The sequence below is a fragment of the Indicator indicator genome, chromosome 4 (assembly GCF_027791375.1).
Source record: "Indicator indicator isolate 239-I01 chromosome 4, UM_Iind_1.1, whole genome shotgun sequence".
Lineage (NCBI taxonomy): Eukaryota > Metazoa > Chordata > Aves > Piciformes > Indicatoridae > Indicator > Indicator indicator.
This window is the reverse complement of record NC_072013.1, coordinates 28,396,891-28,420,421: the sequence shown is the minus strand read 5'-3', so window position 1 is coordinate 28,420,421 and position 23,531 is coordinate 28,396,891. Positions and strand designations below refer to the sequence as shown.

General features: G+C 41.3%; 1 protein-coding gene across 1 annotated transcript in view; it reads right to left on the bottom strand.

The window, feature by feature from the left end:
* The window catches only part of KCNH5 (potassium voltage-gated channel subfamily H member 5), a 154,723-nt gene that overhangs the window by 13,402 nt on the left and 117,790 nt on the right, over nucleotides 1–23,531 (bottom strand). Inside the window, exons 9-10 of the mRNA XM_054400289.1 lie at nucleotides 22,526–22,778; nucleotides 11,430–11,626 (exon numbers count right to left, since the gene is read on the bottom strand). Coding sequence (XP_054256264.1) covers nucleotides 11,430–11,626; nucleotides 22,526–22,778 — 450 coding nt within the window. The remainder of the gene's footprint in view (nucleotides 1–11,429; nucleotides 11,627–22,525; nucleotides 22,779–23,531) is intronic.

The window sequence follows — 23,531 nt, the reverse complement described above, 5'->3', positions numbered from 1 at the left end:
CAGGGAAATGGTCCTTCAGTTTTGTTCATGTGGTTTGTTGTGATCTTCCCTAATACCTACATCACAGCTATCACCTCTTTTTTTTTCAGATGTGGAGCTCTGTAAAGCTCATCAGTGCTGATTTATATTCCTATCCATGTATTTAGGCACTGACACAGGATGCCCCTTGGGGGCTGAGCCTGCTGTTTTTGCAACCTTAGCTTATCTCATTGCTCCAGACCCAAACAAATTAGTTTGTAATCCTCAGTATGGTATACTTTGGCAATTCCTGCTTTAAAAGTGATCAGAAATGACCTCCTCATGTAAAATTTGAGTCAGTCCAGTTGATTTCTCCCCTCTTTCTGTCTGGGGCTAGTAAGAAAACACTGTACCTGCACAAATACCAGGACTTTGCAATCAATAACATTGATGATTCTATATTTCCCCATTTGTGACTATGCTGCACCCTATTTACACACTGTAATGGATACAGATATCCTTCTGCCACTTCCTGTGCACACACAATGAACAAAACACCAGCTGCAACAGGATAAACACTGCTGTGAGGATGAAAAGAAACACCAGACAGAAGAAGTACAGATCTTTACCTTTAGCTCTGGTACTTTTCATCTCAGATGCTGTGTTTGCTTCTCAGAGGGCTTTTTGACCTTTGAAAGCTTGGCTAGAAGCATCCTCTCTGTTTTCTTCTGGTTTGATTTTTTTTTCCTGGTATCTGAAAAATCCAGCAAACCCTAAGCCTGACACATGAGATGGCATTTCTTGAGTCAGGTTCACCCAGAAAAGCCTTGTTTAGGCACTTCTAGGAAGCTGCTTCTTCTCAGTGGGGTCTGACACCCATCTTAGATGCCAGAGGATGCCTTCAGATGTGAAACTGTGCCAAACGTTCTACCCATGGGGCAGGGCTGATGCATGGTGCAAGAGCATCTGGCCACAAGAAGGCCCAGCAAGACTGAAAAAAAGCTGTTGGGGATTTTTCAAGGTCAGTCTCTGTCCCAGCAGAGACTACTAACAGCTGTGTAAAATGTTGGACTGAATGTCTGGGAAGCAGCTCTTCATGGGATGTGTTACTGGATGGGCCACAGAGAAAATGGGGTCTTGACTGAAACTTTCTGACAAATGCATCATGAGTTATGGCTCATGGTTCATATGGATCAGTCAAGCATCTGCTTGGTATACTAATGTATGGCTGCACTGAGCTTGTAAATTACTATTCCTGTACTTCTGTACAGGTTGAGGTTATTGGCTAAGTTCTTTAATAAATGGAAACAGGGGCAATTAATAACACATGAAAAACATGCATGATTCAGTTCATCCATTTACATTGCTACTGCAGCCCTCTTTGGCAGGGCTAATAAAGTCTGGGAGAAGGATGGGGATCATTCATAATTGAGCTGCTCTGAACTACCAACAACTGTTCCATTTAAAAATGGGTTTGCCTTAGACACATGATGGAGTTGGAAATGCATTACAATGGCAGGCAGCTGAGGAAGACAGAATTGGTGAAAATAGCAAGGCTAGACACAGAAATTAAGTGCTGAAATGCCAAGATACCTTGATAAGATTAGGGACGTGGAGAAAGAAAGCTGGATGTCTGTGCACTAAGGGACAAACAATGGGTACAAATGCAAAAGCAAAGCTGAGCTTAATAAAATGCTGCATTTCAGCAGCCAGTAGAAATACTCCACTTAGAAATGGCTGTTCTCTGCTCTTGTCATCTGTTAACTGCTTAGGTCCCCATTTTCACTTTTTTAAGGGAGTGCAAAGTGTTTCAGGTTCTCAAAATATGCTGAAGCCTGTTCCTGTGGTAACAGGAGTGCTGTCTGTAATAAAAAAGCAGAAGACCATGGACTGCTTCCAAAAGGCATATGTACTCATGGAGCACAAAGAGCTAACTGCCCTTGCTCTGGAGGTACAGTAACTGATGGAAATATTCAGATAGGAAGCACTATACAAAAACTTTTTGCCAGCTGAGACAGCTTTGTGGAGTATTAAAAAAAAAAAAAAATCTACAATTCACCAGAAAGTCTGAGGGGAGGTCCCAAATTTCAAAAGACCACTGATAGTTTAATTAATAGACTTAATAGAATCAGTGACTTTTACAACTACTTATACTAGGCTCCTTTTTAACAGTAACTTACATCTGAAAGCTATATTAGGAAAGGAAACAAACTAAGAGTAAGGGCTGAGGAAAGTGAGCAGTAAAAATACAAGGAAAACCCATAGAATAATAATGTACATATACACACCTACCTAAAGACACAGGGGATTTTTGCCTTTCAAAGCAAGTTGCTCAAAAGTGCAATAAGAGGTGACTCAGCTTACTTCAGATACTTTCCAGAATCTGCCTGTCCCTCCTGACAGCTATGCCCACCTTTGGCTATATGTAAAAATCAGCTACTCTCAAAACTACTCCTCTAGATTTCCTTTGCATGGGACCTAAGCTGTGGCAGCTTAATCATCACAGCAACTGGCTGACAATGAAAAGGCACAGTCAATCATCCATCATTAAGTTGGAAGTGGCAGGCTGGGGTTTATTTTTAACTAGAAATAGTGAGATTCATGCAAACTTCCCCACAAAGTTTCCCTTGCACTTTGTGTTCAATTTAATACTTCCCTACATGCACTGTTTCAGCCCAAGAAAAGCAAAGTAAGGTAAGCCTAGGATTTGCAGGGCTGCAATGAATACCACATGTTGAGCAAGCACAATTGGGTACTGCATCTGTGAAGTGTGTGCTGCAACCAATAGATAGATGGATTCATAATTGCACAGAAAATAAATACTTTATGCAGCAAGCATTATTTAGCATTTTAACAGGCACACAGTATGTAACTGGAGAAGAACTCTTCTGTGCAAGCCAAGGTAAAAACCTTTTTTCAAGAATAATGAATAACGTCAGGGCTCTCTCCAGTGCAGAACGTCTGTGAAATTGTTACCCATCATGTCTAGATTGGACAAAATAGGTTCCACTTTGGTCAGGGACAGAAAATTTTCTCTTGGGTGAATGCTAAAGCTCTGTCTGCTCCTTGTGAAGCCTATGGGAATCCATTCATATGATCCCAATGAACAGGCAGAAGTTCTCTTTCCTCAGTCATGGTTTGTGTGCACTGCAACTGGCATTTCCAGCCTTACAGAAGTAAGGTTTGGAGAGTGAGAAGTCTGGAGTAGGAACTCATTTTTATACCTGTGGGTCACGGTGTGCTGTATTACTTAAGCGTCTGTCATTCTGCTCCAGGAAGCAATGATGGAAGCAACCAGAGCACTTGGAATTAGTCATCTCAGTTTTCCAACATTTCTCCCTTTTTTTTTCAGTTATCAAGCTAGAAAAGTTGTAAGTATACATAGAATTAGTCTGAGAAGCCTACCACACCCATGAAAGAATAATCTACTGCTCTGGGCTAGGAGGATAGGATGTGGGTGACCTACCTCAGCATTAGGTGCAGTTTTATGTAATGGTCCACAAGCAGGGAACCCCCCACAGCAGCAACAGCTGCTGGGCACACTGAGGGCATCACAAAACTGGCTGCTCTCAGCAGCAACACAAATGCATTTTTAACACTCTCATGGCTTATTTGGTACCAGAAGAGTCTCTCTAAGTTATGTGGACACTGGCTTTGTTAGGGCACCTGCCCAAAAAACAACAAGCCTAACACAGAGCTAAGCCTGGGAAAGTAATGAAAGGTACAGTGATCTGCTTGGGTCTGCTGCCTTTGCCCCTGGTCATCAGAACACAGAGGGGGCTGATAATAAAAACCTTCTTAACTGGCAATCAAAAACGAAATGGCAATTTGCTTCCCATTGTGTCATGCGCATCTCCTTCCCTTCCCTAGCAGTTGGAAGAGATTAAAAGCATCAATTTTAATCAATGAAGAGAGGTGAACATAAAATGTTTAATTTTTAATATTTACAAGATTAAAAATAGTAAACCTTTGATTTATTTTTTTATCATCATTCAAGTCCTGTGTAAGCAAGACTGCCCTGAATCAATACTAGCAGACAGCCTGCAGAAGGCTTTCTGAGTCAACTAAGGAGAGTCTCTTAATCATGTCAGCTTTCTAAATAAGAAAATGGGATTAATTCACAAAAAATACAACAGCAAATTGTCTTCACTCTGGATATTCACCTAACATAGCCAGTTTACACTTCTGTTTTCCTATGGATGCTGCCCAATCCTGCCATTTCATGTTTAATGATCTTTCCACAAACAAATAAATCACTCTGCTTTGCCTGCCTGGAGATGCTCATACCTTTCACCGGGGTAAAGCAGCAGTTACTTTTATTACAGCTATTGAGTTCCTGCATACAGAAAGCAGCACATACTTTTTATTCTGCAGCCACACCATGCTGCTCAAAGATCCTTGAAGTAAAAGTATGCTAAGTTGCCTTGCATTTCTCAGCAAAAACCAGCAGCATGATAAGGGAGGCTACATGACTGGGAAAAAATAAACCTACTTCTGTAATGCCAAAGGATTAACTTTTAACAGAGTTGGTGGTGCTTTGCCTCTCACTCTTACAGAAACAGGGTCAGGATGTCTGAAGAAGGTATTTAATTTAGAGCAAACAGGGGCCTGCTGGTACCCTGTGGGATTAATATGGCTCTGAAATACTATTAAAGATGATAGTGTGCTGGCTAATCTCTCCATCTCCCTGCAGTCTAAAGGCAAAACATATTAATCTAGAGGGGAGGGAGAGGGAGAAGGAGAGAATATTTCAGTTAGTTATCAAGTGAATATCTATCATACATTCACTGTATGGAAATGTTCAATGATCATCTAGTCCAACTGCCTGACCAATTTGAGACTGACCAAAAGCATGCCATTAAGGGTGCTGTCCAAAGGCCTCTTAACCATTATCAGGTTTGGGGCATCAATCACTGCTCTAGGAAGCCTGTGCCAGTGTTTGATCACCCTCTCAGTAAAGAAATGTTTCCTAATGTCCAGTCTAAACCTCTCCTGGCACAGCTTTGAATGATTCTCACATGTCCTGTTCCTGGATACCAGAAAGAAGAGACCAGCACCTCCCTCTCTACCTCCCCTCCTTGGGAAGCTGTAAAGAGCAGTGTAGAGATTCTCCTTCTCTCCAAACTAGGTAAACCCCAAATCTTTAGCTGCTCCCTATATGTAATTTCTTCCAGCCTTTCACCAGCTTTGTTACCCTAGTCTGGACACATTCAAGAGATTGCAGGCTTATCACTCACTTCTGCACCCATCCATGAACACAGTCACAGCCAAGGCAACATGGCTCCTGTACCCACAACTTCTCACAGCATGACCTGAAGGGTATGCAGAAGAGGCCACTGTAAGGGATGTGATGAACTGGCAAAAAGGAGAAGGAAGGGAGTGAAGAACACAGAAAAGAGCCAGGCTCACAGCTACCAAAAAAATAAGTGACAAAGCAAATCCACTGACAGCTTATACAGCAATCCCTCTGCTCAGACAGCTGTCCCATGCTGTCTGGCAGAGGCACAGAGGGGTGAAGTTAATGCTGCTGCAGCTTTCTCTTTAAATTTTTATGCTGCTCTTCGACCTAGCAGTCATGCCCAATCCTCCAAGGACTAACTTCCTTGTGCTTTGATTGCCTTAAACTCAAATTCCCATGTCCCTGAAGAAGAGCAAAGGCACATAGTATTACTCAGAGGAGTAGGAAAAGGAAAAGAACTGCAAAAAAACCTCTAGCCTCAGATCTGTAATCCTCACCCACAAGAAACTGTATGGGTGTATTGATGGCAGAAGGTGTAGCATGGACTGTGCTTGGCTGTCTGTAACCACACAGTTATGAATGCACAAGGGATTACTCTCGTTACATTATCTGTACTGATAAATTCCTCATGTGGGTTTGGCCCAAACATATTAACAGTTTCTCAAGAAATTCCTGGGCATGGGGACTACTGTCAATGGGACGAGCTTGCCTTGTTGAAAGTGGGCTCTTCTGTCCCATGCATACTCAATATACATGTCTGGTGACCACCAGAGGTGGTACTAGATCTAAATCAGTGAAACAGTCCTCAATGAAACATCAACATATCTGGAGATAGGTGTGAATGCAATGAAGCCAAACAACAAAAATTTGACAGTTGAAATTTTCTTCAAGCATAAGCAAAATTGCAGAGACTGCAACAAAATCAAATTGATTTTTGAAGGCATAACTTCTTTGCTCTGTAATCATCCTAAACTGTCACTAAGTTGAACTATAACTACAGGACTTCATTTTCTGGGGCATGTTCATATAAAAAAAGAAAAAAAAACAGAAAACAAAAAACCCCAACAAAACTAAAAAAACAGAGAAATCAATCTGCTAGATCTGCCCTTCATGAGGCTTGATCCTGCACTCCCTGGGACCCTTGCCACTGGCTCAGACCAGCAGAGGAACAAGCTGCACATACAATAGTACAAGGAGTGAGAGATGGATGAAGACTGAGTACCAGCCTGAGGATGGGGACATTCTTTACCACAAGACAGGAGTGCAGAACCTCACTGAAGCCCCCAACAGCTGATCTATGCTATTAGTCACAGCAGTTCCCTAAGCACCACGTTTTTTCCCCCTGCTTCTCTTCATTGATAATGATGGGAAAACTTGCCATCATCACTGTCCCACATGGAGAAAGTTCCCAATTACAGACTGAAAAAGTAGTTAAAAATGGATGATGAACCAGTCAGTGCAGATACAACACTGGGCAGAGGAGGTACTCAGCATGTCCTGCTCATGGTTAGCCCACCGCTTTCTGTTTGCCAGTTACCCAAGGACAATGCTCTGGTGCCTGGCGAGCAAGGCACTCCTCACAACTCGTCAGGACTGAGTGTCTCCACCAGCTGGCAAAATACAAACAGCTCTGAATTAAGCTGCTGTAACTGTGAATGGCTTTCAGAACTCAAAGCCTGCAAAAGCCCTCAGGTTCACCAGGACAGGCAACCTTCAGGAGCAAAGGCCAATGCACTTTCTCTCTGACACTGCTTCTGCATCAGGACACCTGCTAATATATCACATCATTTGAAGAGTCTGAAAAATTAAAAAGAAGAGGAATCTTGAATGAACCTTGCTACAATCTCCAGTTTTAGGAAACATGAACACACAATTCCAATTAAAACAAAGCTTTTCTAAAAACTGTAAGACACAGAAAAGACGAGTGATTCAGTCAAGAAAGGACACACAATTCATGAAAACCTCAAGCAAAACCTGAAAGCCAATTTTAAAATAAATTATTCTCATCTGAAATAGAAAGAAAAACAGGACATGTGTTAAGATAGTCTCATAGCCTAGCCCACTAAAAATGCCTCAGAGATTCAGTGTGCTAGAGGAATTAGTTCAGTCACTCACAATGTTGTCCCTGGCTTTAGGAGTGTCACAGAAAACAACATAGCCTCTGGATGCTATTTTGCTGCCTTAAAGCCACTCATTTCTCTTCACATTTCCTTGCCTCATTCTCCAGCACACCTTTCAGGAGCAAATGCACCAGAGGTCCTATATGGATAATTGTGCCCTTCCCTGGCTGCTCCTGACTCATTCCTTTAACACAGCTCATTTTGTTCATGGTAGAAAATAGCAGGATGTGACCATATACCTTAAAATCTGGGGGGAAAAATACCTTTGCTTTACTGAAGCACAGAAGAATTTTAGCTGTGATTTTAGGAGGGCTAAAATTTCAGTTCCATTTTTCCCTGTACTTGCACAGATTGTGTTGGTCTACCAGTCAGGTGGAGGCTGGGCATTAGCTGGTGCAAATGGAAGCAATGATGAGAAAAGGGAAAAAAAAGACCCAAAACCAAACAAAACTTTAAAAATATTTCAGCTAAACACTTGTATTTTGTGGGAACACATTTAGTATCTTGATGTAGGCCTTCCTTCCTGAATCTTGACTATCAATCAAATGTACATTCACTTATATAGATTTGAGCCTCCAAGAGGTCTGTCTTGGGCTCTACTACTCAGGTCAAGCTCCAAAGCTCCAGCATACACAGAGGCTCTCTTCTAGCTGTGTAAAATCTTGAAAGGCACTTAATGAATTAGGCATTATTAATATTCCCTTCTAACATCAGAAGGATGTAATTAACTCTTTGAAGTCTCATCCCAAACAGTGCTTTATAACTTTCAGTCCTCAGAAACAGCAAAGTAATCTCATTGTGATTTTAAATAATATCTTTCCAGATTAATTATTTTCCCTGTTTGACACACAAAAAAAAAAAAAATAAAGTTCAAAGTCCTGGTTATGCCTTGGAGTGTGCATTAGTGACTTTAGATGTGCCATAAAGATTTCAGAGCACGAAACATGACACACTGCAATACTTTGCAATTACAGATTAAAAGTCACCTCGCCACCCTGGGCGGGAGAGATGACTGCAGCTTGACAAACTATCAGGCACACTCACTTTATGGGCTCTTAAATGCAGCATGAGGGCTGAGCTACCTAACACAGAAAAGACAACAAAAATCCACAGTTTATAATAGCATGCTGAGCAGATGTCTTAAGTAGGTCATTCAACATGCCAGGCCTCTAAATGTTATTTGGGAATGAGGAAACATTACTTTCCCACTTCAGTGAGACTTTCTCTTCCCCGTCATGTGGAACTAACCTTTTGTGCTCAGCACTATTATTAATTTATTAGCCTTTTGAACGTCTAAATTGTTTTGCAGTCAAAGCACTACATCTAAGTGCTGGCTGAGGGACAGTCCAGCACAAATGTGTGTGGTTTTTGTGTGTGTGTGCACCCATACACATCTCTGTGTATCCTGAGGAGCAGACCTGATGAAAAGGCAACTCTATCTATGTATTTTTTAACAGTGAGAACAGCCATTTTCTTCAGCACAGAACCACAAGGAGTGTATTTTTGTTATAATCAACTGTCAAACCTTGTGAGTGATGACTATGTAGAAAAAGTGCTAAGTATATTTCTATTGAAATCAATTAAGGAGACAATGATTTTCTTTCCATTTAGATTACATAACTCCAGCACAAACTGCTGCAGTACAGTGCAGCTCTGTCAGCCCAGTTTCACTGTCTGAACAACTACTTTCTGTTCACCTGATGAAATTTTCCTGGGTGGCATTGCTTTTCCTATGAGAGAAACTCAAGATCAAACACTTCTGTGCCCAACAGGGAATCATGTATACTTCCAGCAGATATGAGGTTTGAAACAATCTCCTGAATAACCTTATGTAACAGGACTTAGATTGTGTCCCTGATGTTGAAAATAGCATGATCTGTTTTGCACCTAAGAACAATAACAGAATTTCTGCAAAACAGGCTCTGGCTCAGCACATCTTACTGCAATACTAGAATTAAGACTCCTCCCAAAACAGTTATTTAGTAAAAACTGTAGGAGACACCATAAATGGAGTTAATCTGATGCACCCTAGGTATTTAAAAGTCAGTGATTATGGACTGTGTCCCCAGACTGGGCACTGAAGAGTGGCCAGACGATTGCCTTTTGGAGGAACCATTCCTCATGGGCTATAAAGGTGACCAGTGACTAGCTTTAACATCATTTAGCAACCTTTAGTGGAATTAACTCCACCCTGCATGTACCACATTGACACAATCTTCCTTTGACTCTCCATCTGCTCTCACGTAATGCCCACACGTGCCCCTAACCAACATTTCCTTTCCTTCTGCAAAATGTAATGTCTCTTCAGAACTGCTGTCCTTCTTATTGTGAGTCACTGTCCCCATGGCAAAGTCAATATATCTAACACTGAGCTAGAGAGCAGGTATCTGTTCTGGGGACTTGAGCCCCACAAGTGTTTCCACCAGGGTGACTCCCTCTGCCAGGGCCCTGCAGAGGAACCAATTTTCTTTAAGAGAGGTGTGTGGGAGAGAAGAAAATCCACAAAAACCCACCCAGAAGGCTATTCCCCATATGCATCCCTGGACTAGAGAGGGATGCATCACATTGCATGTCAGGAAAAGATATGTACATGTTTTTGCTGTACACAACCATGTCACAGCTAAGGGGTGAAGGGGAGTCCCAGGAAACTAGCTGAAGTGTCAGGTTCACAGTTTTAAGAGGGAAAGAATACATTTTGGCACAATGTATGTGGCACTATCTTGTCCCATGAAATCACTGTCAGCAGCGCTTGAGCAGAATTGCCATCATGGGACTGCAGCTGGTGCCACGTCTCAGGTAGGTGAGATGGCAAGGGACATATGCTGAAGTTAAAGCTTGGGGGACACCTTATCACCAGAGAAGCGTAAGCTAGAAAAAACAAACCAGCCTGCAAGCCCCAAAGCCCTTCTTCAGGTTTGAAGCAGAGTTAACAACGTACAAGTCAGAGGTAGACTGATGAACTGGAACCAAACTTGATTACAATTCAGCTCTTTCAGACTCCAGCACAGGCAGAGGAGGATGGCATCTGCTTTTTGCCATGGGTAATTCATGCCATGCTTGGTGTATTAATGAGCACAAGGAAGGCACTGAATATTAAACGTCCTTTGAAAGAGGCATTTATAGAGCATTCTAGTGGCTAGAGGAAAACCAGACTCAGAAAAGTAAAATTCTAGTTGGATTGAACTCCTGTTGCTGCGGAGACCAAAACTATCTTGTGAAATACTGATTACCCTTAGTCCATTATCAGGTGAGATGCCCAAGGTACAGCTGCAGAAAAATCTGTTTCAGCAGCTAGAGGATCACAGTTAATGCTTAATAATCTATAAATCATTGTTATGAGATTTCTCTATGCAAATGAAATTTATACAACCCTCATCAATCTGGAAAAAAAAAATAAAAAATCACAAAGATTAAATTTTGCAGCCACTATGTGAATTAAAGAATCCCTTAACCTGTTTTCAAGATATGTCCTTAAAGCTAATTAATTTTTAGATGGAATGTTCTTTGACAGGACTAATGGATAGCGAGCATTGCTGATTGATTATAAAATGAGCAGGAAGGTTTAAGAAATAGAGCTGTGAATGTAAAATCACTACCAAGCTTTATTAAGCTTGCCATATTAAAATTCTAAACTATGCAAGTGAGAGAAGCAGGTATTAATACAATACTTTTGCTGAGTACATCTTGTTTATTTAATATCAATAAAGTTCTTCTAGTTGGTTTATGCCATACAGCTCTATCAGACTGTCCTCTGACCTGCATCCTAGCAGGCAAGGGTCTAAACCTCACCTCTGAGGAATGCAGAAACTGGATTTTAGCAGACTATAAAATAAAACTTTATATATTATGCAATGGGCAAAAGAAGCCAAACCCCAGCAGCTGTGAAGAAAAAGAAACTTAATTCATACATCGCCCTGCCAGGACTGCTAGGGTTAGCTTTTATTGAGCCATCATTAACAAACAGTGACAACACTTATTGAAAGGCCAGTTAATCAGCAATGACCTGAAAACATCAAGAGTAAACTGGGGGCTGTTAAACACTGCAAACAGTCTGCAAGAGCATGCAATCTTCTGGGGAGAGAAAGGGGGCGGGGGGAAAGGTATCACCTTACCCGTTTCCTCAAATTGCAGGTGAGTGTGAGGTTCCTGGAGAACGAGTTTGCAAAAGCAGTATAAAAGTCCAGCACTTTCAGCAAGGCTTCTCGTTTAATAATATGCAAATCGCAGTAGGTCAGAGCCCGTACATTGGCACAGGCGTGGGCCAGACTGGTTTCCTTCCAGAAGATATCGCCAAACACGTCACCTTTACCTGAAAAACAGCAGGACAGGTGTGTTGAAAGGTGATGCTTATATTATCATTATCTATCATTATGTTCTTCAGCACATAAATGATTTCTTCTCAAACGGTCTTATGCTTCCAATTTTCTACCACAAGCTCCCAACTGGGAAAACTAATAAGGGTAAAAGTTGTAAAGTATTTGATGTACTTGAGTATCCTTATAGCAGCAACCCCAGGTTTTTAAGGCATTTATACATCGCTCTGTGAAGTGACACAAAGCATAAAAGCCAGCTTGTAAAGGTCTTCTTGCAGCTGAGGATTCTAGTAATGCATTTCTCAAAGGTTCCTGAATAGAAGAACTTAACTAATATTCAGATGATTGAATATTTCTGAGGGTCTGTTTCTAAGGGATTTGGGAGCATGGTTCTTACCAAAATGTATGACATCTACCTTCTAACATCACCATGGCTTTGCAATGTGGTGAAAAAGCCAGCTTCCTGGGCCTAAGGACCACATTGTAAAGGATGTTTAAACATTTTTAATTAGGTGTGAGTGGGAACACTGCTTCTGAAAAACCTCCTTGAGATTTTTAACCTCTAAATAAACAGCTCTAGATGTTAAACATATCCGTAAGCCCAGTTTTAAACCCAACCACAAACTTACACTTAAGTCTGTATGTAAATGTTTGCTGAGTAAGAAAGGGTTTGACACCTTAGACACCCACATGTATAAATAACTTCAACCAGATTTGAAAATCAGACTTGAGGAGTATTTCTACATTGGTAGCAGACCAGCTGATGCTGAAGACCTATACATTTTGAGGACTTACGACTGCCTGTAGTCCAGGCTTACAGAGAGAAGAGCTCCAAGGGGCAGAAGTGCATGTGATGCGCTCTGACATACTCTAGCCTCCTCCACTAGATACCAAAGCAGGCCAGGTTGGGAGGATTAGGATGCCAGATTCAAATCACACTTCTGACCCAATCAACACACCAGCATGGATGCAGACTGTCAGGTCTGGACTTTGTGCTGACTCTGGAAAGCAATAGTGGCAGCACCAGAAAGCCCATTGAAGCATCCAAAAGTTACCTCTTGCTGCCCAGCTGCTTGCTAAACACAGGCTGAGCAAGGGCCATGTTGTGAGGTTTGTGGCTGAAATCCCAAATCCTGAAGCAGAAACCGTGGTACAAATGGCATTTTCTGTTTCAGACCCCATCTATTTTAGCAGTCATTAAAAATAAACCGAAATCAGTCAGCCAGTGGTGGTATCACTGTTGTTTTCAGGTAACTCAAGCATCTCCTTGGTGAAGGTTAGTGATTCAATAGTTTGGAGATAAAAAAGGTAATACATTTTACTATTTCCTCTTTTAAGAACTTGTAACATTTCACTCAACTCCATTTTGGGAATGCAGAACAGAGTAGTAATTTATTCATTGTTATTACTTTTGGGGGTCAGAGGCTCTATTTCTCTATTTCCAATTCTGCTTTAGGCACTGTGTCCAGTAAAGCATATCTAACATTTCTCATGCAGAGTAGAACAAAATGAGCAAGTCCTTATCTTCATTTTTTGTGCTTCTATTTTGTAACAAAAGCCTGTCTGGCAGAATTATCCCTTACAAAGATTGTAACTGCATTCTGATTGAGCTGCATTTTCAATGTAATTAAAATTAACTATGAAACATAATATAGCTGCTATTATTTATAAAACAAGTTGCTTTAAAATGCTGAGATCACAGAGCATTTCCTAGTTACACATAATTTAGCCAATAAACTGAAATTGAAATTACAGAAAGTTTGCAGTTAATTGTCCTTCTCTACACCCATATTTCAAAACCTGGTTACATAGAATAGTTTGGAATGGACCTTAAAGAGCATCTAGTTCCAAACCCTCTGCCGTGGGCAGGGACACTTTCCACTAGACCACATTGTTCAAAGCCCCATCCAACCTGGCCTTGAACATTTCCAAGGAGAGGGCAGTCATCACTTCAGTAGCAACCTGTTCCAGTGCCTCACCACCCTCACAGTGAAAAACTTCTTCCTGTGCTCTCCTGAAGTCCAGGACAGCGAACTTGATGTGCACCCTTCTCACTGCCCTAAGGATGTTGAACTCCACCACTTCATGGTCCCTGCAGCCAAGTCTGTCCTTGAGCTTCACCTTCCCCACCAACCTGTCTCTGATGGTGAGAACAAGGTCCAGCATAGCATCTCTTCTCATTGGCTCCTCTGTCACAGATAAACTGGTGTTTACAGACATATTCAGCACAGTTACATAATTTATAGGAAATAGACCATTTCTGAAACGCACAAGATTGCTTAATGGACTTTCTTTCTGAGGTGGACATGGGACAGAATTGAGTCCTGCTCTCAGCAGCTGCAGAGAGCAGTCAAAAAGACAGAATTCATTAACAGGGACTATTAAGATTTCCCTACTGAAATATGAGTAAAACCCTTGTTTTCTTTCCAAATTCAAGGTAATATGTAGTTAATATAGTAATACACAGTTAGCTTTTCAACCAAGAGGTTGAAAGCAGTGAACGCTCAGTCTGAAACTGCATGACAGTGTGTAACAGAATGTGTACCCAAAGAACAGATAAATGAAATTGCCATGAGAATAACTCATTGTCTTCAGTTCAGTGTGGCAGGAAACTGCACTGGGTCCCTCAGAAAGGCTGGGACATGATGAACTGAACCTAGTCACTCTTCCATGAGCTATCAGTCACTGGTTTTGAATGGTGAAGCTGTAAGCTCCTCTTACACCATGGTTTATTCTCTTCAGAAAGTATAAAATCTTGGAAGTGTTTAAAGATTCTTGAAATTGATATTTCACCCCCACGCTTTTGAGTCTCCTTTGCCTGTCATAAATGTGCTAAGGAAATACTGAATGAAAACAAAACCAGGTTCTCCAAAACATGTCTTTTCACATATCTATAAGAGAGGTTAATCTACTATATTTCCTCCCTATTAACTGCAGTTCACCAAGAGCAGTAATTACTCATTCAAGTTAATTTGACAAAGTGCAACTAAATGAAAAAAGCCTTTCAGAGTTGCAAGAGAAAATGTAACTGATAGGTCTGAAACACCACCTACTCACAGGCAACATATACCTTGTACATTTGCACAACATATGTGTATCTCTAGGGAAAGCCTGCAGCTGGGCTGGGAACACAGAGGTGCTTGGGGCTGATGCAGCCTGCTCTCTAGAGGCTGTTACCTCCCAAAACTGCCCTGCCCCAAGCCCTGAGCAGTTTGAATATCACTCCTGAAGGAGGAGAAGCTCTGGGAATTCCTCTTGCCTCTTTTCTCTCAGTGCCTGAAGCATCACTGAAAAAAGGAATGCTGCAAGAGTGGAAACTGCTTGCATATGTTTTGCACTTGGTATAAGGAAAGAGAACAGTGAGGATTTGGATGCTCTGGATTAAAGCTGGGAGGATTATGGGTGTAAGGATTTGGGGACTCAAAGAACCACAGAAACCAGGAGGAGACATGCAGGTGTTGCTTACAGGCATAACTTTTGCTGAAATAGCTACGCTAGTATCATTCTAAACATAAAAATTTGCTGGTGCATTATGTACTATTATCATGTATTATGTGCATAATGCATATATGCATTATGTCTGTACACAAAATGCATGTGGATACTCATCCATGTTTGTATTTATATTTAAAGATGATCATATGGTATGTAGCTATATAATACAAAACTACATTTCTATACACTATTCTGCCTTTTATAGCACGATAACTCTCCCACACAGAAGTGAGAGGGGCATCTCCACAGCTTTGCACCCACAGACTGACCTGCCAGTTTGTGAGACAGCAGCTTGTGCCGGGACCTTTCATGCAGAAGAAACTCTTAAGGGCCTTATGAAACTCCCCAGGAGCTTGGTAAAGGTATGAAAAAGTCCTTAGATTCCGAGAGGAAAGACTCTTGTAAAACAGCATCTCAGAACCCATATAAGGCAAAATTTATCCTTCTCCAGATGGGGACTGAAACTCAGCTAAGAAATATCCTAGTAGACATGAGAAGTTGATGGGGCCTTTGGGAGAAAATTTGGGCAGGCAGTGAGAGAATAAATCCTTGCTGGGAAACAGCTCTGAGGAAAACCACGTAAAAGGGACCAAGACTTGTTAAGGTGGTAAGGTGTTTTTCTATGCTGTGAAGTCTTAGCCAATAGGACAGCTACTCTTCCTTCCATTTAAAAATATCTCAAAAGTCCATCAGTCACACTAGCAAAACCCAGATGTGATGACTAATGCTGGGTTTCGATTGTGACATGCTCAAATTTTCTGTTGCCTGTGAAAAGCAAAGTCTGATTTCATTGAGAATCAGTAAAACTGTATTCACCTACTCAGTTCAGGTATCTATAGCCATGAAGTGATGGCAGTATGCACAGAAGTGGAGTTCAGTAACCAAATATGAAGGCTGCAGGACAGACGTATCTCAAACTGATGTAAAACTCCAGTCAGCAGGAGGGAATCAGCTTCTGTTACCCAGAGCGGCACACAGCTCTGTGATGGTTCAGGGAGTAGGTAAGCTCTGTAACTCTTTGCCATGGGACATTTGAGCTAGTTGCATAGGTTTACAAAACAATTGGATGTATTCATGAGACAAAACCCATCTGTGGCTATTAAACACAAAATATTTCCCTCTGAATGAGGAAGATATTGAAAAATTTACTGAAGTGATGGAAAATAGTTGGAGAAGTATCACTGTTTGCTTACTTCACCTTCCTACTTCCTCCTGCACATCCATTACTGGCCATTTCTGGAGAGATGCTGCTGGACTGACTGGATTTCTGGACTAAGCTGATACAGTTGTTTATGTCTGAAGAGGGGATCTGGAGAGGGTGGGAGTGATGTAGTTGTGCAAATTCATCAACTGCCTGATGCTATCAGGGACATCATCACTTCCAGTAAGCACAACTTAAGCTATGGTGAGATGACTGCTAGACTGTGAGAGAGGTTTCCTTGCCTCTGTGAATGTTTTAGAGAAATGTTCCGCCTTTTTCTAGAGCATCCAGAAAGGCCAGACCACCCTTAAAAATTGTATCAGAGCACTGACTAGTGAGAAATCCATCTCACTAGTTAGTTACACACTAACAAGTGAAAGGGTAGAATGATGGGAGGAAATAACATTTCTAACATCTGAAAGATTGTCAGGAGAGTCAGTAAAGAAACAGTAACAAGAGATTGATATAAGGATCCAAGTCCATCCTGGCAAAAGTACTTAGTGTTACTTAACATGGTGCAACCATCACCATCTACACCTAAAAACCCAAAAGATATTTACCTTTTATCCAGCACTGAAGGCTGCAGTAAGATCTACATAGATATTCTCCCCTCATCTATCCCATTTTAAGTCCAAGTCTCTCAATACTTCACATTTCTCTAGAAAACTGAGCTCCTGAAGATAGGATATCTCCATTTTGATTTTATACAGAAAAAAAATTCTGTCCTTCCTGAGGAAATAAACTTGAAAGCATGCCCATTCCCACCATCTTCAAAACTCATAAAGCAAATCAAACTGTTAGCCTGACTTAACAGAAAAAAATCACACAATTTTTAAATCATTTTCCTTTTCTTGCACTGCCAAGACTTTTGAGTTCCTGTGTTTGGCAGTGAAGCATGGAGGTCTAATTCAAAACATTTAAATTCAGTGAAAGGAACCTTTCTGACATTGGAGGCTGAAGATCACATTTATAACACACCAGCTGGCACTAAATTAAGATGGATGCTCCTTGCTATAGTTAACCCTAATGCAGATACAGACAAAAATATCTACAAAAGAATGTGGAAAATGCTACCTTCAAGTCTCTCAGCAAGAGCTAACAACACTTTTGAACACACATCAGGAGGACTAAATCCTACATGGTACCATGTATGCCAATCCAGACCTGCAAGATAATGGCTTAGACCAAGACACATGCTTAAGAAGAACTACACAGTACAAAGCAGCACATCACATTGGTTCTCAGATCTGTAATCCCTTAGGGATTTTGCCAAATACTTTGAGATTCAGCACTTAACCAACCTGCATCACATCAATTATTGCAGTCCTAGTAGCTGAAAAAACCCTAAGCCCTTTCCTTTATGAATCATTTTCCTCATAGTTAATTTAGAGCTTTCACTGGTTGGAACAAAGGGGAACAAGCTCCTATCGATGAAATAGGACACAGGCTGTTCTGCAAATTGCTACCAGGTGCATGCTACTAACTTGGGGAAACTCTCACAATTAGTCTGCCTTGGTTTACTTCACATGAAAAGCAACAACAGAAAAGGTTCTGTATAAAATATTAAGAACTGATTTGACATAGGGGCAAATTCTGCCACCTTCACCCCTCTTCAAAAGAGACTCACAGTGCAACTAATCCAATTAAAATCACAGAATTAGCAACTAATACTATCAGATGGAATTGAACTGACTGTTTTTCATGTCGTACAGTACATCACACACAGACAGTCCTGTTTGCTCAGAGCACGTGCCTGGCTGTATTACAGCAAGAAAATTTAATGTGTTGACAGATCCCAAACACCAAACCACTACTGCCCACAGACAAGAGCTCTGGAGTGCTTCAGTTTGCTGCTCACCTAAATGGGATCTGCTACTTGGTCAGCCCCTGTGTGATATGGTGGGATATTTAATCTTTTGACCTCCAAACACATGTAAGATTAAGAGTGGGAAAAGATTCATCCCTATTTTCAGCTGTCATATCAAACTTGTGCTCTTCCTTTCCTTAACTCCTCTGATACTATGTCATATCCCCTTCTTAGAACTGGAGATAATTAACGAAGCAGACCTTTAATAAGCGAAACTCTGGCTTGCCTAAAAATAATAAAACCAATAAACAACTGGTTGTCTGAGACTATATATGCACAACATGCTGAGAATTAACATGCAACACATACAGGCAAATAACTTGAATAATATGGGATTAGGACTCTAAGTGTGGCTGAAACACAAGCTATTAAATCTATATTTGTTCTGGCTTGACTATTAAAATTGAATGCATTCAGCAGCAGTTCCCACTAGGATTTCACTGCTCAATATATTTTTATCACTATGCAATTCAAGCAATATTTTTGATCAGTTCCTACAATCAACATTTGAACATCTTGGGTTATTATTTTGCTGCTGGCAAAATGACTTCTTTAAACCTTGCTAATCAATCTGCACGGTTTAAGTCACTATACAACTCGCACAGTCAGCTGTGCAAATAGTGGGAGCTGGAAAGTGGATTCCAGAGAGACTTGGTTGGCATCACCACTTACATGAAACTCCTCACCAGTAACAAATTCAGGTTAACTGTGGCAGGGTGAACTGTTAGGTGTCCTCTGCTAGCAGATGCCTCATTTCATTAGCCTGTGGGGCTCCAAACCCTTGTTCCTTCCTGAGATTTCTCTACTGATAACACCTCCACATGCAGAACCAGAACAGTGGCAGTTAAATTGTTTATTCCTGCTTGAGAGCGTGGAAAATTACTGATGTGCCTTCTCAGAGTCACCTCACTTGCCAGGGAAGTTTTGATAATTAGAGACAAGACTGTTTGCTCTTCTCCATTATTCTGGCAACTGCAGATGAGTTATGTTAAAATGACTGGATCTTGTTTTCTCCAGTGAAGCAGGACCCCATCACAGCAGCTCTGCATAACTCTGCAGCAGGCAGTGCCTGCGAAAGGTAGGAGACTGTCCTCAAGGAATGGAGATAACTAATGAGGGGAACATAATAGGGCACCTGGGTATTTTCATTAATGAGTCCTATAAACTGCAGATCTACAGTTGGGTTCATTCCCTTACTGTACCAATTTCTGTAACACTGATTACTGCAGCAGCTGGGCCTTTAATGAAGCACAAATGAGAACAAAACCAAATTGGGGAGAACAAAATGTCATAGTGCTGGAAGTTGTCCTGTCAGTCCCTGGGTTTCACCTGTTTTTTGAGCACAAGAAATGCCAAAGCTGGGGCTGTTGAGCTAGGAAAACTGCTACTAAACAAAAGGATGGTTGTCTCCCCAACAGAGCCTGCAGAAGGCATCTGGACAGGATGTCTGATCTCCTGAGGACATTGTTTTGGTAGGGGAGCTGAATGTGCCAATTTACCATGCTACGAGGGAAGGGAACATGGTAAGGGAAGATGGAAAAGCAGAAACATCAGAGGGTGATTCATGCTGGCACCAAAGGGAGAGCAAAGACCTTCACTTTGGACAGAAGCACAAATGTAAGAGACTGAAGATTCATGTTCTTAATACATTTTGGTGTTCCTACCTGATTCACTTTTCTGGGGTATTCCTCTTTTAAGGATACACCAGAATTTCCATCTGCATGTGAGCATGATGGGAAAAGGGACACACCTTTCTCTCACTTTCAGCAAGGCAAATAACGCTGTCATGTTGAATAACCCTGCACTATTGAAACAGTAACTGCAAAGTTTAAAAAAGAAACACACACACACACAAAAACCCACTTAGGATGGCTCTGCAAGGAGCAGAGGCTGGCATAACAGCATGTCCTGTCATGCCCCTGTTCCCACAGAGGAAGTTCGTGAGGATGAGTTTCCAAAGGATACTTATCACATTTCCATGATAGGTTACTGCCAGGGAATAGAGAAGGTGGACAGATTGGTAGTACAACCCCAGAAGTTGACTATCCCTAGGAAACTCAGTGAGACAGCAGATGCTTGGAGTATTCAAAGTAGGCTCCAGAGGTTTTCATGCTTTTAAACCTCGTCTCCCCATAGGGAAGGTTCACTTTTCTTGTACTTGTACTTCTCAAGGCAGAACAGATCAATAAAAATTATGTTCTTCACCTTCTGATCTGCAGTCCCTATTTCAGGTGCCACAGCTGCCACTATAAACGTCTTTGCAACTACATACAGGACAGATTTTCTTCCACAGGTGAAATTTTAGGATACAACATCTCTTAATTACTCAGTTCACTCTTCTGTTAAATAATCTGTCAGATCATGAAAAACTTCTCCAGTGTGCTCTTTGACTAGTGGAAGCAGTTTATCTTGCTTTAAGCTACATGTACACATTCTGCCCATGCCTGTAGCACATGATAAACATAGCTCCAAGTCATGGCATCACCGTGCAAGAACAGCCACTGCATAATCAAAAGGCACTTCTTGGGAATTCACTTTAACTACATATGGCTAAAGGTTTCTCCAGCCAAATGGAAAATAACATAGATACTAGATTTACCATATTACAATGTAGAAACAAGAAGTTCTTACTGTAATTCCAAATGCACAATAGTCATTACTAAATGCAATAAAGTTTTGCATGTAATCCATTCAGTCCTGGCTTCTAGTTCAGTAAATTAAATATTATTGTCTGGTTTCATTCTAATACCCAGGAAAAAAAATATTTATTTGTTTAAAGGCTGCTACTTACTCTTAAAGCTTTTGGTTTTTTTAAGTAGCTGTAAGCAAATATAAGATATTGTCTGTGAGATTAATAATAAAAGTGAAACAGTCCAGTGAGCTGAAATACAAGGACTATTTTACTATGGAAATTGCATATTTAAGAGTTTTCATCATAATGACTTTACACCTGAATATGGAACAGGTTCATTGTTACATTAAATCTATATTTTAAAAGATCTTAGTATATATTAGAGCACAGAAAGCTGCAGAAGACATTTCACAAGGGCGTGGATATTCATTTTTCTGAGTTCATACTCTCCATCTGGGAGGACCCAGGTTACTCCTTTTGGGAGCTATCCCCATGCAGTCCTATCCACACACCTGCACACTGCCCAGCCCCACCTCAGCGCAGTACACACATACACAAGCTTTTACTTCAACACATCAGGAGTCTCCTTGGCTAATCTCATTTCTTCTCTGCTCTCACTTGCTGCTAGCTGGGAAAGAACTGAAGCCTTGATTCAAACCAGTACTGACTCACACGTGCCTTTTCCTACATGCCAGTGCAACTCCTAAGTGTAACCTCATCTCCCAGCAGTCATCCACATTAGAGATGAGAGGGAACCGTGGAGCCCTCTGAAGTCACCCTTACAGGAAAGAAGCAGTACAGAGCTTCAGTGGGGACTGAGAGATCCCCTAGGACAAGGTCACCAACTGGATTTGCCCTTAGGGAGTCACAGCTCCAGTTTCAAAGAAGGCAAATAGTGACTATTTTAGAGGAGATGAGTTCTACAATACAAGGGTCTGTTTTAAACAGACTGACTGGACAGTTTTCATGTAGAGCCATCAGTTCTATTATGCTGTTCTGTCACTGAGAATGATTGCTGCCTCAACACTAGTGCTGACCACTCAGTCCCACCATCTGCTACACCTTTCCCCATCCCATACAAGCTAGTGAGTCTGCATTAGGCTCTTTCCCACCCACCACTGCAAACTGGACACCGCAGTGGAGGGATGGGGTGATTAACATAGAGCTCTCCCCGTTACTCAGACTTCTCACAGCTGTGGCAGGATAGGTGGTGCATTTCTATCTCTTTGCACAGTTAGATCAGAACATTTATTTCCAGTAAAGCTAGTTCACTACAAATTACAATTTTGCTTCCTTGTAGAGACTGTTTGCAGGTGTTATTCTGGGCTAGAATACAGACAAGGGAAAATCCTGGTGTGAAGGCTAATGTGCAAATCCTCCTGAGACACTATTATAAAACAATGCACATTTGTTCTACCAGGCTATTTAAAAGATGTCTAGCACAGAGATGCCATTCCCTTCTGCTCAAAAACACTGTTACTGTGACCAGTGAGCAATACTGAGCAGAAAGAGCACTCCCAATGGCATAAAAGATGAAAAGCTTGCTTCTAGAGCAGTATCTCTGGAGACTCTTCTCTATCCTATGACAACCACTAGCATCCTGTAGTCCCAGATGATGCTAGGCAATACTAATTAATATTCAAAGCTAAGCAGAGGCAAATATATTCAAATCACTAGCATTTCAATAGAGATCACAGTACCTAAAATTGCCACCACCTCGTCGTCCTGAATGACTTCTAGGGATCCCGAGACCACAAAGCAAAGAGCATCAACGCTTTCCCCAGCATGATAGATGAGATCCCCTGGGGCACAATGGATCGTCTGGAACTCCACAGCCAGGGCTCGCAGGCAGCCGTCGCTAGCCAGCCGGAAGGCAGGGTGCTCATTAAAAACTTTCCGGTTTAGGTGCACACAAATATCTGCTCTCATGTCCTTTGGGCAAATTGAGAGAACCTGAATAAAAGAAAGATGAAAAATAATCAGCTTGGAATATGACAGGGGGCCAGTGTACACTTTATGAAATAACTGAACGGAAGGATCTTAAGATCTGCCTGGGGGGACACCAAGATGCATCCATCCATCCGGTTGTTTCATAAAGGCTATGGTGGAAGTTTTATCTTGAATTGGAGTAGACTTTTTCACTGCAGCTGAAAGGGTGATATAGAAGGGATTATTCTGTTAGACTGCTTTCATTACTAATGCTTTCCACACTTCCAGAATTGCAGGTAGCATAAGTATGTCCTGTTTGTAGACAGCCCTCCAGACTTGGTGCCCAGACTAACCACTTGCTGCTACACTCATCCCCTGCAGGAGCACAGAATGGATGCTCAGAGCTGAAGAAGCTGGAAGACATGCAAAGACAGACCATTCACAATAGATAACAACATATTTTGCTCCAGAAATCCTAATCTTCAAAAGTCTTGATGCAACCACTTACCAATGTGTATGCAAACATATCTATGGTTTAGTTTCTGAGCTGTACAGACATACAGTAAGTAACCTGCCCGAGAGGGCTTACAGACTAGAAAATCCAAAGATCTTAAGACTAGAGCAAAAAAGTGTTAAGAAACCTTATAAAATGTAAAAGTAAGTGAAAAGCTGTACTGTGAACAGGAAGATGTCTTCATAGCAGATAAATTAAATAAGACCATTAATTAACTTCTTGCCTTAAATAGCTTTCTATATTGAAATAGTAACACGAATATA